This window comes from Narcine bancroftii, chromosome 3 (genome assembly GCF_036971445.1).
Source record: "Narcine bancroftii isolate sNarBan1 chromosome 3, sNarBan1.hap1, whole genome shotgun sequence".
Classification (NCBI taxonomy): domain Eukaryota; kingdom Metazoa; phylum Chordata; class Chondrichthyes; order Torpediniformes; family Narcinidae; genus Narcine; species Narcine bancroftii.
Window position 1 is genome coordinate 89054620 of NC_091471.1, and position 18236 is coordinate 89072855.

The 18236-nt window shown below is 42.1% G+C and overlaps 1 protein-coding gene across 4 annotated transcripts in view; it reads right to left on the reverse strand.

Moving 5' to 3' along the window:
- Nucleotides 1–18236, reverse strand: part of adamts6 (ADAM metallopeptidase with thrombospondin type 1 motif, 6) — a 293482-nt gene that overhangs the window by 65963 nt on the left and 209283 nt on the right. For all 4 annotated transcript variants that reach the window (XM_069924504.1, XM_069924503.1, XM_069924506.1 and 1 more), the window contains one exon: nucleotides 13670–13733. In XM_069924504.1, coding sequence (XP_069780605.1) covers nucleotides 13670–13733 — 64 coding nt within the window. The remainder of the gene's footprint in view (nucleotides 1–13669; nucleotides 13734–18236) is intronic.

Sequence of the window (18236 nt, forward strand, 5' to 3'; positions counted from 1 at the left end):
AAATTATGAGAGGTACAGATAGATAGGGTGGAGGGTCAGAATTGTTTTCTCCCCGATGAAAGGAGTGTCAAAAACGAGAGAGAAAGAAAGGTTTAACGTGAGAGGAAAGTGTTTAAAAGAGAACCTGAGGTGAAAGTTATTTTTACACAATGAGTGGTTGCAATTGTCTGAAACATGTTGAGGAGGTAGAGGCGGAGTCAGATGCAATGACTATGTTGGAGGCATTTAGAAAAATGCCTAATTAGGCAAAGCATGGAAGGGTACTGTAGACAGATGTTTTTATTGGCTGTCCGCACCTGCTGTTGCAACAGTATTCGCTACGATGCTATCGTGCATGCGCAAGTCCCCGCGAAGCGCGTTGGTTGAAAAGAAGACAGAGCTTGGTTACGGACAGATGCCATTTCCAGGGGCTCCTGTTGTACATTGTATTGTTGAATTTAACAGTAAAGCATTCATCAGAGGTTGCTGCTTTGTGTTATCTGGTTATTTGATTCATCAACATACATGGTGTCAGAAGTCTGAACCTGACATCTTCAAGTAAAAAGAGAGTAACCAACCCAATGTTTGCAACACATTTATGACTGCACCATAATAGCAGATGGATTCAGAAGGCCTGACACGCTTGTGTTTGAAGGCAATGTGGCTGAGAATTGGCATGTATTTGAACAAATATATGATATTTTCATTGCGGCAGCATGTAGTGATGAGTCTGCCTGAGTCAAAGCATACATTTTACTAAATTTAGCAGGCTCTGAGGCCATCAAAAGGGACAGGTCATTCGTATAAACAAACGAGGTGTGTGAAGGGGATATTGTTAGCAGCCCCTGCTGAGTCAAGAGAGGACCCCGAGTGTTTAAAAAGAACATTTCAAGAAATGTGCAATCCACGAAGAACAATGATGAAAAGTTACAGATTTAATACCATAAACCAGAGGCCTGGTGAGTTGATTCAATCGTATGTCAGTGACCTAAAAATCAGGGCAAGGACCTGTAAATTCGGAGTGCTCTGTGATGAGTTGATTAAAGACAGGATGGTCTGCAGCATCTGCAACGAAGGCATGAGAAAGGCACTGCTGCGTGATAATAAACTAACACTCATAAAGGCCACCTCCACATGTCTGGCTTACGAAACCACGGAAGAGAACAGCAGAAAGCTAGCCCCTCCACAGCAGCAAGGTGCGAGCAGAGACGTAGTCCAGGCGGGACCTGCGAATGGGCAGTGGCCAGAAGCCAGAAGAAGATGAAGCCAACCAAACCCTGCTACACTCGCTCCCAAGACGGAGTGCAGCAACTGCAGCGGCAATCACGTGGAAGACAAGAGATGTGCCTGGCATTCAGCCAGCAATACAGAGCATGCCGGAAATGGAACCATTTCAGCAGGTGCTGCAGAGCTAGGCAGCAACTCACCCAAGACCAAGATACAGAAGGATGATTAACCAGTTGGAACCTGAGCAAGAACAAATCAACTCGGATGATGAATATCATGTTCATGGATTAACTCTGTAGATAGCAGGAGACCCAATAAGAATCAAAAGGAATAACGAAGCATTTGTTAACGATGAAGATCAATGGTAAAGCAACAGACATGAAAGCTGACACTGGAGCCAAGTGCAACGTCATGTCACGAAGAACGTTCAACCTACTGAGGAAGTCAGAACAGGTTATATCGTGTTCCAAGTCCACAAGTCTAGTGGCATACGGGGGTCAGCAAAATTAGAAACGACGGTACAGTGCAACTGTGGCGCTACATTCAAGGACAGCCGCACATAAAAACTTTTATCATAGCCCAAGAAAACGTTCTGCCTTTGCTGGGCTTTAGCCCAAGAAAACGTTCTGCCTTTGCTGGGCTTTAGCCCAAGCATGGACATAGGCCTTGTTTCATTCAACAGAGAGGTACCCCAGATAAGTCCCGCTGAAGGTGATCTGATGCACAGAATCTTTTCTGAGTAAGTGACCTTTTTACGGAAAAACTAGGAAAATTGCCAGTGACATACTCCATGCGGCTCGACCTAGAAGTGAGGCCCATGGTTCGTCTAGCACGCCGTATACCAATAGCAATGAAGGGCAGGGTTAAGGCCGAGGTGGACATGATGCAGGACCTGGGTGTGATTGCTCCAGTCTTCAAGCCCACCGAGTGGGTGTCCTCCATGGTGGCTGCTAAGAAAAAAGACGGACAGGAGATCTGGAACTGCATTGACCCGAGAGACTTCAATACAGCTTTAAAATGACCACACCCATCCAATGCGTACTGTGGAGGAAGTTGCCGCACAGATGGCCAACGCAACCATTTTTGCGGTTTTGGACACAAAGAATTCCATCTGGCAAATCAAACTTGATTACAAGTCATCACTGCTGACCACATTCAGCACGAGTTTCGGCCGATATAGATTCCCGCGAATGCCATAGGAATCAATCCAGCCAGCAAAGTATTTCAAAGATCAATAGACCAAATCTTTGCAGGGTATCCCTGTGCCATCATTGTTGATGACATACTTATAGGTGGCAAAAAACCTCGAAAAACACGATGCAAATTTAAAAAAGGTACTTGACAAAGCTCGGAAGGTTAATCTTAAGCTCAACCCCCATAAGTGCAGGTTTTAGCTAAACAAGGTTGGTTATGTAGGCCATGTTTTCACAGGAGAAGGCCTGAAAGCAGACCCTTCAAAGACTAGAGCAATCAGTGAAATGCCGGTACTGACAGACGTGACAGTGCTGCAACGTTTCCTGGGCACGGTCAACTATCTGAGCAAGTTCATTCCGAACACCAGTGATATTACTGTCCTGCTAAGGCAGTTGACACATAAAGACAAGGTATGATCCTGGCAGGGGCACCAACAAAATGCATTCTATGCATTAAAAAGGCATATGTCATGCTCACCTGTTCTATTGTACTACGTCGTGTACAGACCAGTCATGCTAACCTGTGACGTTCACAGTATGGTCTGTGTGCAGCATGCCTTCGGGATGGAAAACCAGTGGCCTACGTATCCAGGTCACTCACTACCACAGAGACCAGATGTGCCCAAATAGCGAAGGAGCTGTTGGCAGTAGTTTTCGCCTGCTCAAAATTTACCGACTACATTTATGGTAGATCAATGACCATAGAGACAGACCACTTACCTCTGGTCACAATTCTGAAGAACCCAATCCATCCGGCCCCTGCACGATTACAGAGAATGATGCTCAGGCTTTATAAATACAACCTGACTATAGTTTACAAGTGCAGAAAAGAAATGCACTTAGCATCTCATACTATTTCATGCTCCCTGAAAATGCACGATCCAGCAAGCTGAGGAAGAGGACGTTTGATATAATGATTATTTTCATCTCCTCCTCCCGGTTGGATGAACTGAGACAGCACATGGCTGAAGATACAACTTTGAGGACCCTGAGCACTTGTATCAAGGGCTGCTGGCCTGACAAGCAGCGCAGCCACCACCTGAAGTGCAATCCTACTTCCCATTCTGGGACAAATTACTCCAGTAATTACTCCAGTCTGTGCAGTTTGCAAATTTCCCCTGTGGGTTTTCTCTAATTTCTTTTCATATCTGTAAATAAGTTAATTGGTGACTGTCCTGGGTAGATGAATGGCAGAATATAGGATAGTGTGGAGGAACATGGGAAGAATAAGATGGGTTAAGATAGAACAGTATTGAAATGGGTGCTTGATGGTCAGTTTAATGTGATGGGCTGTAGGACTTGTTTCGATGCTCTATCTCTAAATCTATTGAGGCCGAAAATTCCAGTTGTTGACATTCAGGTGTAAGTGACAGGATTAATCTGTTTAGGACTGTCAACGCTGACTTCCAAAGTTCATGGCTAGATAATAGACCATAGAGGAATGCAGCACAAGAACAGGCCCTTTGGTCCATGTGTCTGTGCTGAATATGATGTTCAAATCAAACTAAAAGTCCGCTTTTTGCAACTGATAGATATCCCTCCATCCCCATCATATTCACGTCTATCAAGAAGCCTCTTAAACATTGCTATTGTAATTCAGAAAAGTCCCAGTTCAATTAACCTTGCCTTATAAGACTTGTTTTCCAATCCAGGTAACAACCTGGTAAATCTCCTCTGCACCCTTTCCATAGTTTCCACACCCTTCCAATGAGGTGACCAGAACTAAACACAATACTCCAAAGTGTGGTTTTACCAAAGATTTGTAGAGTTGCAACATGACCTCTCTACTCCTGATCTCAATCCCCCTATTAATGAAGCCTAGCAACCTTGAGGGATGTATGGATTTGCACCCCAATGTCCCTCTATTGATCCACATTCTTAAGAAACTGACCATTACCCTTGTACTCAGCCTTTCTGGTTTGTCATTCCAAAATGCATCACCTCACATTTATCCAGATTGAAATCCATCTGCCATTTTTCTGCCCAACTCTGCATTTTGTCTATATCCTCTTGTAACCTTCGACAACCTTCACCTCTATCCACCACACCTCCAACTTTCGTATCATCTGCCTTTTCATCCAGGTTATTTATAAATATCACAAAGAGCAGGGCCCCAGAACAGATCCTATGGCACTCCACTAGTCACCAACCTCCTTCCACTACTACTATCTGCTTTCTTCCTACAAGCTAATTTTTTAAAATCCACACAGCCAAGGTTCCTCTGATCCTGTGCCTCATGACTTTCTGGACAAAGGGGAACCTTGTCAAATGCCTCACTGAAATCCATGTTGACCACATCTACCACCCTACCCTCACAATTTCTTTTGTTACCTCCTCAAAAAAACTCAATTAGACTCGAGGCATGACCTTCCCTTCACAAAGCCATGCTGACTATCATTGAGTAGACTGTACTTTTCCAAATGCTCATAGATCCTATCCTTAAGAATCCTTTCCACTGATGTAAGACTCACTGGTCTATAATTCCCAGGATTCTCCCTATTAGGGGAGAATTAAGGGGACTACATTTGCCATTCTCCAATCCCCCAGCTCCTCCCCTGTGGCCAAAGTGGATTCAAAGATCATAGCTACTGCTCCAGCTATCTTTTCCCACAGCAGCCTAGGGTATATCGCATCCGGCCCCAGGGATTTTTCAATCTTGATGTTTTTAAGAAGATTCAACCCTTCCATTTCCTTAATCTCCACATTGTTCAGCACACAGGCCTGTTCAACTTCAACCTCACCATGATCAAGGTCTTATGAATACTGAAGCAAAATATTCATTTAGGACCTTCCCAACATCCTCTGCCACCAAGTGGATGTAGCCTCCCTTAACCTTTAATGGCCCCACCTTCATTCTCGACATCTTTCTGTCTTCACATACGCATAAAACGACTTGAGCTTCTCCTTAATTCTGCATGCCAAGGCCTTCTTGTACCCCCTTTGAGCTCATCTAAGTTCTTTCTTATGCTCCTTCCTGGCTACCATATACTTCTCATGAGCTCTTCCTTTTTCCTGCTTCCTGAATGGAGTTGATCTGAGGCAAGGAGATACAGCATCTCCTGTTGTAGAGAGTTACTCAGCCCTTCTCATCACAAGCCTGCGGCTTCACACATCAAATAGCACCTACAGCCTACAGTAGAACAATGCTTCGTGGTGTATCCAACAATGGGCAGGTTTCCGGCTGAAGTCACAGCTAAAATCCCTCTGAATTTTCAAAATAATCTCTTCGGATTAAAAAAATAATTTCTCTATTGTGAATATGAGAGAACTGAATTTGTAATTGAAACCATTACACTTGTCTTCACCAAATATCCAGGGGCTGTTTGTGTCCAAAGTATCCAACTTTCTCTTAAACTACCCTAACTAAACCATTGGTTTTTAATGTACTTTTTAAAACATTACACTGTTGCCTTTCTGGCCATTTGTAATATATCTGTAACAAGATGTTCTCAAAATGATTGCCTGATGTGAATGCTTCCACCACACAAGGTCATAGCTAAATATAAAAACTAAAATAAAACAGAAACAGACCATTATAATGGGTGACCTTCAATATTTATAAAGAATATGTAACACTAAATAACACATCTTTCTCTGTGATGTGCTTTCAGTATAATTAATCTAATTACTCTGTAAGAAAAGGTATTATATGACCACGTTCAATTGTAAGTTTCTATTTCTGATTAATTTTAACTGTTTAAGTTTTGCTGCTTAACTATAGCAGGAAGAGATGGCTTTTAAATTATTGCACAAAAGAATTAAACCCAATGAAATGGTATTCCCTCAAAGGTAACATTTGCTCAGTTGTTGGCTGATATCTGCCTGTTTTTGCCAAGAAGATGAAATTAAACTTGGCACAACAATATCATCCCTAACGTTGTTTCAAATTCCAGACTCAAATTACCTGAGACATTTTAATATAATTTTGAACTACTCTGGGGCATTTTCAGGTACACTCAAAATTACCTTGCTCTATTTAAATCATATACCAGCTGCTAATCCACAGATCCATTATGGCTGAATAATAGTGTGACAATTATATGTTTGACAGGGTTGAAGGAACATTAAAAAGAAGCTCAGGAGAAAGGGAAGATTCCAGAGAGAGCTGTTGGTTTAATGGTGAACCTTATTAGTGACTGGGTACATGTTGTAGTCTAAAAACACAAAAAAGCTGGTGGGATTCAACAGGTCTCGCAGCATCCATACAAGGTAAAGCTATATTACCGACGTTTTGCACCTGAGCCTTCCACAAGATAGTGTGCAAAAAGCAGCCAGGGTCCTATTTTAAAAAGGCGGGTGAAAAGAATAGAATGAGAGGACGAGGTCTACACACCCACAGACAAAAGAACTGCCTTGGGTACTCTCATAGGCCTCAGTTACACCAGCCTTTTTGTTGGCTACAGGGAGCAGTCCATGCTACAAGCCTACACAGGTAAGGCCCCTCAACTCTTCCTCCACTACATCGATGACTACTTTGGTGCTGCCTCATGTACCCATGATGAGCTTGTTGACTTCATGCACTTTGCTGCCAACTTCCACCCTGACCTCAAATTCACTTGGTTCATCTCTGGCAACACTCTCCCTATTCTTGATCTCTCTGAATCCATCTCAGGAGACAAACTCTTGACAGACATTTTCTATAAACCCACCAACTTCTGCAGCTACCTCGACTACACCTCTTCCCTCTCTGTCCCCTATAGGGACTCATAGAAAACTTACAGAACAATACAGGCCCTTCGGCCCACAAAGTTGTGCCGAACATGCCCCTACCTTAGAAATTCCCTACCTTAGAAATTTCTAAATTTCCTGATAGCCCTTTACTTTTCTAAGCTCCATGTATCTATCCAAAAGTCTCTTAAAGGACCCTAAAGTATCTGACTTCACTACTGTTGCCAGCAGCCTACTCCATGCACACACCACTCTGTGTAAAAAAACACACCCCTGTCATTTCTTCTGTACCTACTCCCCAGCACCTTAAACCCGTGTCCTCTTGTGGCAACCATTTCAGCCTTGAGTAAAAGCTTCTGACTATCCACACGATTTATGCCTCTCATCATCTTAAGCACCTCTATTAGGTCACCTCTCATCCTCCGCCACTCCAAGGAGAGAAGGCTGAGTTCATTCAACCTGTTTTCATAAGGCATGCTCACTAAATCAGGAAAAATCTTTGTAAATCTCCTCTGTATCCTTTCTATAGCTTCCAAATCTTTCCAGTAGTGAGGTGACCAGAACTGAGCAAGTACTCCAAGTGGGGTCTGAGCAGGGTCCTATATAGCTGCAACATTACCTCTCGGCTCCTAAATTCAATTCCACTCCACGATTAATGAAGGACAATACAATGAATGCCTTCTTAACCACAGAATCAACCTGCACAACTGCTTTGAGCGTCCGAAGAACTCGGACCCCAAGATCCCTCTGCTCCTCCACATTGTCAATAGACTTACCATTAATACTATATCCTGCCATTATATTTGACCTACCAACACTCCATCTGCCACTTCTCAGCCCAATTTTGCATCCTATCAATATCTCGCTGTAACCTCTGACAGCCTTCCACATTCTCCACAACACCCCCAACCTTTGTGTCATCAGCAAACTTACTAGCCCATCTCTCCACTTCCTCATCCAGGTCATTTATAAAAATCACAAAGAGTAAGGGTCCCAGAACACATCCCTGAGGAACATCACTAGTCACCAACCTCCATACAGAATATGACCCATCTATAACCACTCTTTGCCTTCTGTGGACAAGCCAGTTCCGGATCCAAAGCAATGTCCCCTTGGATCCCTTGCCTCCTTACTTTATCAAATGCCTTGCTGAAATCCATATACACTATATCTACTGCTCTTTCTTCATCAATGTGTTTAATCACATCCTCAAAAAAATTCAATCAGGCTCGTAAGGCACAACCTGTCCTTGACAGAACCATGTTGACTATTCTTAATCATATTATACCTCTCCAAATGTTCAAAAATCCTGCCTCTCAGGATCTTCTCCATCAACTTACCAACCTCTGAAATAGATCTCACTGGTCTATAATTTCCTGGGCTATCTCTATTCTCTTTTTTGAATAAAGGAACAATATCCCCAACCCTCCAGTACCTCTCCTGTCCCCATTAATGATATAAAGATCATCACCAGAAGTTCAGCAATCTCCTCTCTCACCTCCCAAAGTACTCTGAGGTACATTGTCACACTTGATAAGTCATATTCTTTCAGGTCTTATCCTCTTGCTCTTCACATACTTGTAGAATGCCATGGGATTTTCCTTAATCTTGCCCGCCAAAGCCTTCTCATGGCCCCTTCTGACTCTCATAATTTCCTTTTTTTAAGATCCTTCCTGGTAGCCTTATAATCTTCTAGATCTCTAACATTACTTAGCTCTCTGAACCTTTCATAAGCTTTTTTTTTCTTGATTTGATTATTTTACATCCATTGTACACCACGGTTCCTGTACCCTACCATAACTTCCCTGTCTCATTGGAATGTACCAATTAAGAACTTCACACAAATATCCCCTGAACATTTGCCACATTTCTTCTGTACATTTCCATGAGAACATCTGTTCCCAATTTCAACTTCCCAATTTCCAATAAGAAATTCTTATTTCTCCTATCTCCCTCCAATGCTATTGTAAAGGAGATAGAATTATGATCACTATCTCCAAAATGTTCTCCCACTGAGAGATCTGAAACTTGACTAGGTGCATTTCCCAATACCAAATCAAGTCCAGACTCTTGTCGACTTATCTATTTATTGTGTCAAGAAAGCTTCCTGAACACACCTAACAAACTCCACCCCATCTAAACCCATTGCTCTAGGGAGATACCAATTGATATTTAAAATTTCCCATCATGACAGCTCTGTTATTACTGCAACTTTCTAGAATTTGCTTCCCTATCTCCATTGCTTTCTCTTAATTTCTCTGTGTCTGTCACATTTGCTCCCATAGGAACATAGGAAGTAGGAACAGGAGTAGGCCAAAAATGGCCCATCGAGCCTGCTCCGCCATTCAATAAGATCACGGCTGATCTAATTTATGACCTAACTCCACCTACCTGCCTTCTCCCCATCTCCCCTAATTCCTCTATCATGTAAAAATTTATCTAACTGAATTTTAAATATGTTTAATGAAGCAGCCTCAACCACTTCCCTGGATAGAGAATTCCAAACATTCACTACTCTCTGGGAAAAACTATTTTTCCTCATCTCAGTCCTAAATCAACTCCCCCGAATCTTGAGACTATGACCTCTCATTTTAGTTTCCCCGGCCAGCTCAAAAAACCTTCCTATATCTATCCTATCCATACCCTTCTTAATCCTATATGTTTCTATAAGATCTCCTCTCATTCTTCTGAACTCGAGCGAATACAATCCTAGACGATTTAATCTTTCATCATAAGTCAACCCCTTCATCCCAGGGATCAACCTAGTAAACCTCCTCTGGACCATCTCCAAAGCCAGTATATGCTTCCTCAAATATGGAGACCAGAACTGGACACAGTACTCCAAGTGTGGTCTCACCAGTACCTTATACAGTTGCAACATGACCTCCCTACTCTTGAATTCAATTCCTCTAGCGATGAAGGCCAACATTCCATTTGCCATCTTAATAACCTGCTGCACCTGCAACCTAACTTTTTGCGATTCATGCACAAGCACTCCCAAGTCCCTCTGCACAACAGCATGCTGTAGTTTTTCACCCTTTAAATAACATTCAGCTCTTTTATTTATCTTGCCAAAGTGGATAACCTCAAACTTACTAACTTTGTCCACTCATCCAGCTTAACTATATCCCTCTGCAGACTCTTCACATCCTCATTACAATTTGCTCTTCCACTCAATTTGGTGTCATCCGCAAACTTGGCTACACCACATTTTGTCTCCTCCTCCAAGTCATCAATGTAAATGATGAACAGTTGTGGGCCTAGCATCGACCCCTGCGGCACACCACTTACCACTCTCTGCCAACCTGAAAAACTCCCACTTATCCCGACTCTCTGCCTCCTGTCAGACAACCAATTTTCAACCCATGCCAATGTACTTCCCCAGACTCCACTTTCCTGTAACTTACTGAGAAGTCTCTTGTGCGGCACCTTATCAAAACCTTTCTGGAAATCCAAATATACAATATCAACCTGTTCCCCTCTATCCACCGCACCCATTATATCCTCTAAGAATCCTAACAAGTTTGTCAAACAAGATCTTCCCTTTCTAAAACCATGCTGCATCTGCCTGATTGAACCCTTACATTCCAAAAGTTTCACTATTTTATCTTTAATGACGGCTTCAAGCATTTTTCCAACGACAGACATCAAGCTAATTGGCCGATAATTTCCAGACTTCTCCCTACATCCCTTCTTAAAAAGTGGCGTGACATTTGCTGTCTTCCAATCTGCCGGGACCTGCCCAGAATCCAAGGAATTTTGGTATATGACCACCAATGCATCAACTATAACTTCTGCCATCAACTATAACTTCTGCCATTTCCTTCAGAACCCTTGGATGCATATCATCAGGACCAGGTGATTTGTCTGGCTTTAGTCCCATTAGTTTCTCCATCACTATTTCTTTTGTAACAACTATTTTATCAAGGCCTTCCCCAATATTCGCATCCTTAACTTTGCACTTGGACAAGCTGGACGTGTCTTCCACCGTGAAGACTGACACAAAATATTTGTTCAATGCCTCGGCCATTTCCTCATTTTTTGCTACCAGTTTTCCTTTCTCATCCTCCAAGGGTCCTATGTTAACTCTGGCCACCCTCTTCCGTTTTATATATTTATAAAATTTTTTGCTTTATGTTTTTATATTTTGTGCCAATTTGCTTTCATAATCCTTTTTCCCATTTCTTATTACCCGCTTTGTAACCCCTTGTTGTCCCAGGACGAAGTCTTCCATACCAGATCATCAGAGATGTCCTCCTTCAAATAATGTGCTTCCCCTCTACCAACATCAACTTGGCCATCACCTGCATATCCTCCCTTACCTGAATGTCTGCCCTGGCCCCTTCTTCCCCCACACGCAAGGACAGGATTCCCTTTGTCCTCACCTTCCACCCCACCAGTCTCCACATCCAACATCTCATACTCTACCATTTCTGCCACCTTCTACATGATCCCACCACCAGGCACATCCTTCCTTTCCTTCCCCTCTCCACCTTCCGCAGGGACAGCTCCCTCTGTGACTCCCTCATTCACTTCTCTCTTCACATCAATCGGCCCCTTGGCATCTACCCCTGTGACCGCAGGATGTGCTCCACTTACGCACACACCTTCTCAGGACACAAAACTTCACTTGTGAATCTGCAGGGGTCATCGACTGTATCCAGTGAGCCCAATGTGGTCTCCTCTACATTGGAGAGACTGGATGCAGACTAAAAGAAAGATTGCTTTGTAGAGCACCTTGGCTCTATCCGACTTAATAGTGTGGATCTCCCAGTGGCCATCTATTTCAATTCCCCACCCCATTCCTTTGCTGACATATCTGCCAATGGTCTCATGCACTGACAGACTGAGACCACTTGCAAATTGGGGGAACAATACTTCACATTCTAATTGGGCACCCTCCAGCTGGATGGCATTAACAACGACTTCTCCAGTTTCCATTAGCCACCTATCTTTCCCTATGCCTCCTTTCCTCTTGTTGTTTCTCTCTTCGCTTTTTTCTCTGTCTTCTTTCACAGAGCCAAAAACTACCCCTCCTCTCCCCTTTCCTCTCTCCTGAGCTCTTATCATATCCAATTAACACTTTTGTCAGTTGGTCTGTACTCCTCCCCCTCCCATTCTTCCCTTTCCGCTGCCATTTCAATACAGACGCCTACTTGCTTTTTGCTCATACCCTGAGGAAGGGATCAGGCAAAGACATCAGGGTAATACAGTATATCTTTACCTCCTATTGTCGTTGCAAGGCCTGCTGAGTTGCTCTAACATTTATGTGTTTTTACTTCAATCACAGCTTCTGCAGACTTTCATGTTTTATTACATATTGTTGTCTATTAATCTGACCCAAGTCACAAAGGACAAACACAGTAACAAGTTTCAAATCAAGCTCTCCAAAGCTTTTCAGGCCTTCTCAATGCTTCAACTATTTTCAACCACGTACAAAGCCTAGTTTCTACTTCTCACAAGAATAAAGTCATAAACATTTCTGGATTCTATTATATTTCAGTGAAGGAATCTACAATTGACTAGTTATCATGAAGTGCAGGAACAGGCTATCTCATGTAAGGTCACAGCTGGCTAATGTTTAGTGTTTGGCCTTTCGTTTGGGAACAATTCAAAAAACTAAAATCTAAAAAATATTGCACTGAACAATCTTCTGCAAAGCACAACATTTTAGTGAATGATACAAAAGAATTTAATCAAAAGTCCAATTGTGATTCATGTGGGTCAACTTTTTTTTTAAAAGTCTCTCACAAGACAGACAAAACCAGTTTCCACACAACTTAAAGGGAACTATCAATGACCATGGAGTCTGGAGTTTGGACCATCTACAAGTGGATACCCTTAAGGTTTTATTTATTTTCCACTTGTTCTTTTTGTATACCATCAGGACTCACACTAATGAATACTGAGTCCTGACTCTCAATGTTAGATCCTCTGCCCTATTCCAGCATTATGTGATCCCCAATATGATCTACTACCAGATCCTGATCCCTCACTAAACTCCACAATGGCAAAACTAGAAAAAATAATGGCCTACTTGTTCATTTATTGCACACATTCCCTAGACTGTGGAAAGGCTTCTGGCCTTCTTCCCCACCATACCACTGGTTTAATGCTCCTTAAGCATTTCAAGGTCACAGTATAAACCAGTGGTTCTCAACATTTTTTTCCCACTCACATACCACCTTAAATAATCCCATCCAGAGGATGGTTAATAAGGGATTGTCTAAGGTGGTATGTGAGTGGAAAGAAAAATGAAGAGAACAACTTGCCTAAACATTCCACACACAAGATAAAAAATGAAATTCAAATTGAACATGGAATTCCAAATTCAAAATGAGAAACAAAGAATTCAGGAAATCTGAAACAAACACAAAATATATGTCAGATCAGCCAGAATTTAAAAGTTCTATATGGGTTATCGCCAGGTGCATCAAAAGTTTCAGAAACTATTACATTATTGTTCTAATGCAGATTATGATAAATGAGAGTATTCTGTATTTAACTTAGTTGTTTCCTCTGAAGGACTGAATAAATGTACAAATAAAGATTCTCGTGTTTATCCATAACAATGGTGTGTGAATGTTGAAGGTTCTACTTACATCAGTGTTACATGAGCGATAACGTTTTCTTTCTCCAAGGCAGTACCTTCCTCCACCAGAAGGCCTATTTTACAATTTTAAAAGCAATGATTAGCAAAATGGTACTCTATTTTCTTATGTGGGATTAAAAAGTCAACAAATAAAAGCTTAAAATGACCTTAGACTACAATTACACAAGCAATCATTTTAAGAAAACCTGGAAAAATATGCCATTTTTTACCCACCTCGTCTACAAAAGTAAAATGTTCTTAATTGGAAGGAACTTGGAAATATTAACTGAATATTACTGAGTAAAAATTACTTTTGCAGAAGAACCATTTCAAATTTTTATTACAAATCTTGTAAAACTGAACATCAATCAACCAAAAGTATATGTGCAAATTTTCATCTGGAATACCAGAGTAAAAAAGGGAGGGAGGAGAGATGAGAGAGAAAAAGAGTGGGGGGGGGGGGAGGTAAGAGGAGGAGGGAGAGAGAATAACTGCTGTTTGATAAAAATCAAGAGATCCTAATGAATGAGGCTCATGGTGGAGGGAGGTCCTTTGTGCCAGAAAAAAACAGGAGGGCTTCCAGTAACTCTACCAAGTGAAGCAGGCAAGAGTTTTGTACAAGGAGTAATACACTCCACAACATGGAGGGAGGTCTAAAGGAGCATACGACTTCATAAGATACATCACAGTGACAACGTTCATTTCACAGAACACCTTAAATATGCTGACTTTAGACTTAATACCCAGGCCACACTTGTGTCCACATCTCCTTTTCCACCGTTTGGGGCCGAAGGCAGTATTTTCAGGTGAAGCAATGTTTCATGTGAAGCCACAGGAGTGATCGACTGCACTGGTGCTCCTGATGTGACCCTCTCTACATAGGAGAGACTGGACGCAGATTGGGAGATCGTTTCGCTAAACACCTTTGTTCTGTCATCATCAGTGAAAGAGGTCTTTTCACAGTGGCCAATCACTTCAGTTCCGCGCCCAATTCCTATGCTGACATGTCTGTCCATGGGCTCATGTCTTGTCCCAACAAGACTACCCATAAATTGGAGGAGCAACACTTAATTTTCCATCTGGGCACTCTCCAACCAGATGGCATTAACATCAACTTCTCCAGTTTCTGCTAACCTACTCTCTGCTCTTCCCCCCTTCTCATTCCTTCTTCTTTTCTGTAGCTCTCCACATCCCCTTCCCTCTTCATTCACAGAAACATCCCTCTCCCTCTGCTTGCTGATGTGCCCTCCTACCTTTGTGGTAGTGCTCTTCCCCTGCCTACATTATTTTCATATCCTGATGAAGGGTTTAAGCCAGAAACATTGGTTACTGTATGTATCTTTATCTTTGGTGCATAAGGCACACAGTTGGATCTGCTGAGTTTCCGCAGCATTGTGTTTTAACACCTCAAAATTATTTGGCTTCCACTCTACAGAGACACAGGTAGACACATCTGCATCGTACCACCTCTGGCCCACAAATTTATATATACAAGCTGGCCCATCACCCAGTTAACACCACCACAAACTCAGATGCAGGCATGATCCCACATACCCTCCAATACTCATAGGCAGGTTGTCACAGACACACAAAGCCCCCCAGACTCAGAAACAGGGGGCCATGTTCCCGTACACACCTGTTCTTGTATTGGGCATGGTGTTAGGGCTTGTAATTGTAAGCTCCTTCTGGAGTTCATCCCTAAGGGTCCTTAGCATTCAGGAGACAGAGGGTGTGAATAACAGGAGTTGCAGGGGGAGGCAGGAGGAGAGTAGATGGGTGACAGTAAAAAGAGGGAAAGGGAACAGGTAGCCAGTGCAGGGCACCCCTGTGGGCATTCCCCTCAATAAAAAGTATACCATTTTGGATACTGTTGAGATGGATGACCTACCAGGCACACGCCATGGCAATCAAGTCTCTGGCACAGAATCTAGTACTATGGCTAAGAAGGGGAGGGTAGGGAAGAGGCAAGCTGTAGTGACAGGGGATTCCATGGTTAAGGGGACGGATAAGAGGTTCTGTAGAGGAGATCAAGTATCCTGGATGGTATGTTGCCTTCCTAGTGCCAGGGTCTGAGTTTCTCAAATCGTGTTCAAGGCATTCTCAGGAGGGAGGGTGAGCCTCCAGATATCATGGTGCATGTTGGGATCAATGATGTGGGTAGGAAGGGTGAGGAGGTCCTGCAAGGAGAGTTCAGGGAGTTAGGCTCTAGGTTGAAGGAAAGGATCTCCAGATTAGTGATCTCAGGATTGCTACCTGTGCCACGTGCTGGTGAGGTTTGAAATAGAAGAATAATACAGCTTAACATGTGGCTGAAGACATGGTGTAGGAGGGATGATTCAGGTTTCTGGATCATTGGGCTCTCTTCCAGGGAAGATGAGACATATTCTGACGGGATGGTTTGCATCTGAACTGGAAGGGAATTAATATCCTTGCAGACAGGTTTGCTAGTGCTGCTCTGGGGGGTTTAAACCAGATTTGAAGGGGGAGTGGAACCAGAGTGCCAGAGCAGATAGAGGAGTGGAGGACAAAAATATGCTGTTAAAATTGCATGCACTGATGGAAGTCAACGGGTTGAATGTGCTAGAAATGTTCTCAGGTGCATCAATTTCAATGCAAGGAGTATTGTAGGAAAGGAAGACCAGCTTAGACCATGGATTGGCACATAGAATTATGACATTGTGGCCATCAGTGAAACTTGGTTGCAGGAGGAGCAGGACTGGCAGCTCAATTTTCTGAGCTTCCGTTGCTTAAGCCATGATAGAACGGGGGAGGGGGGGATTGAAAGGGTGAGGAGTGGTATTACTCGTCAGGGAAAATATCACAGCTGTGCTCAGGCAGGACAGAACAGAGGGCTCATCTTCTGAGGCTATATGGGTAGACGTGAGGAACGGAAAAGTTATGACCGTCAAATAGTGAGAATTGGAGGAGCAAATCTGTAGTGAAATAGCAGACAGTTGCAGGAAACATACAATTGTGATAGTAGGAGATTTTAACTTTCCATATATTGACTAGGACTCTCATATTGTAAAAGTGCTGGATGATTGAAATTTGTTAAATGTGTTCAGGAAAGTTTTATAAATCAATATATATATATTTAGATACCAAATAGAAAGAGTGCAATACTGGATCTTATATTGGGGAACGAGACAGGACAGGTGATAGAGGTATGTATAGGGGAACATTTTGGGTCCAGTGATCATAATCCCATTTGCTTGAAGTTAATTATGGAGAAGGATTGGTCTGGGCCTCAGGTTGAAATACTAAATTGGAGAAAGGCCAATATGAGGAAATAATAAAGGACCTAAAATGTGTGGATTGGGATAGGTTTGCTTTCCAGCAAGGATGTGTAAGGTAAATGGAGGACCTTCAAAGGAGAAATTTTGAGAGTACAGAGTTTGAATGTTCCTGTCAGGAACAAAGGCAAAATTTAAAGTTCACCCTATCTACCAGTCTGTGAATCTTTCTTACTTTTGTACTCCTCCTTCTTCTCCAATAGAAACTTCAAGTATACCACATCCACTGCCTTCCACCAGATAAATCTTTTCCTCAAAAAGTTCTAATTTGGTAAGAACAATCTACCTTAAAATTGTTTTACTTTATCAAGCCATTTAAAGATTTTATCTTTAACTAGAGTCAAATTTTTCCCAGGCAAGAATTTTAATATATCTGCCCTGTATTTACTTGGGTTAGCTTGGGATTACTGCTAAAAAACTGAAATTTCCCAAACACCACCTTAAAATATAAAGAGTGAATTTTCATAAATATTTGCCATAATCATGCATGCCAATGCCATTCTTATCATTTCTCCAAGTTTGGGAAGGTAGAACACAAACAGATTACCCTCATAATTTTTCTCGTCATCATTAATGCTTTTTCTGCCAAGATCTTTGGATATGTTCCATTAGATTTTGTGATTTTGTTCTCTAAATCTGAAAATACAATTTCTCTCTGTAATACAATCACTAATAAGAAACATTATTTTAGATCAGATGTTTTATATTTATAAAGGAAAACAAAAAAAAAGGAAAGATTTATTTCCTTCGAATTTGAAAGATTTGACAGCAGAGCTTTATTCTTGTCATGGCTCATTGAGGAGACTTTAATTTGTTGCAAATGGTGTTAATGGGGAGTAACCATTTCAAAGTAGCATTGGTAGCTGTAACTTTATCCTTCATCCAGTTAATTTCAACAATATTGAAAATACATTTTGAAAGTGTCTACCATAGGAGAGGTCTAGCTGAGAGAATCTCATTATTTAAGGTGGTAATATCTTGACATTTGACTTGTAACTGTGGGTGGTGCACCCTCTGATCAGCTCATGGCTGATAGAACAGGCAGAATATGCTGGGTAAGCTGGCAAAACCATGGGGAGGGGGGGGTAGATTTATAACATTCCTTATGGAGTTCTATTGTCCTGATACTCTTTCCCCAGTTACCTCAGGCTGAATATTCATTAGAATGGTATCAAGATTTAAAGTTTAAATTAGGGCAATGTGGCTTGCATCCTTGAGTTTAAGAATGATGCAAATCATAAATGGATTTATTAGGATAGACATAGAAACCTATGTCCACAGGTG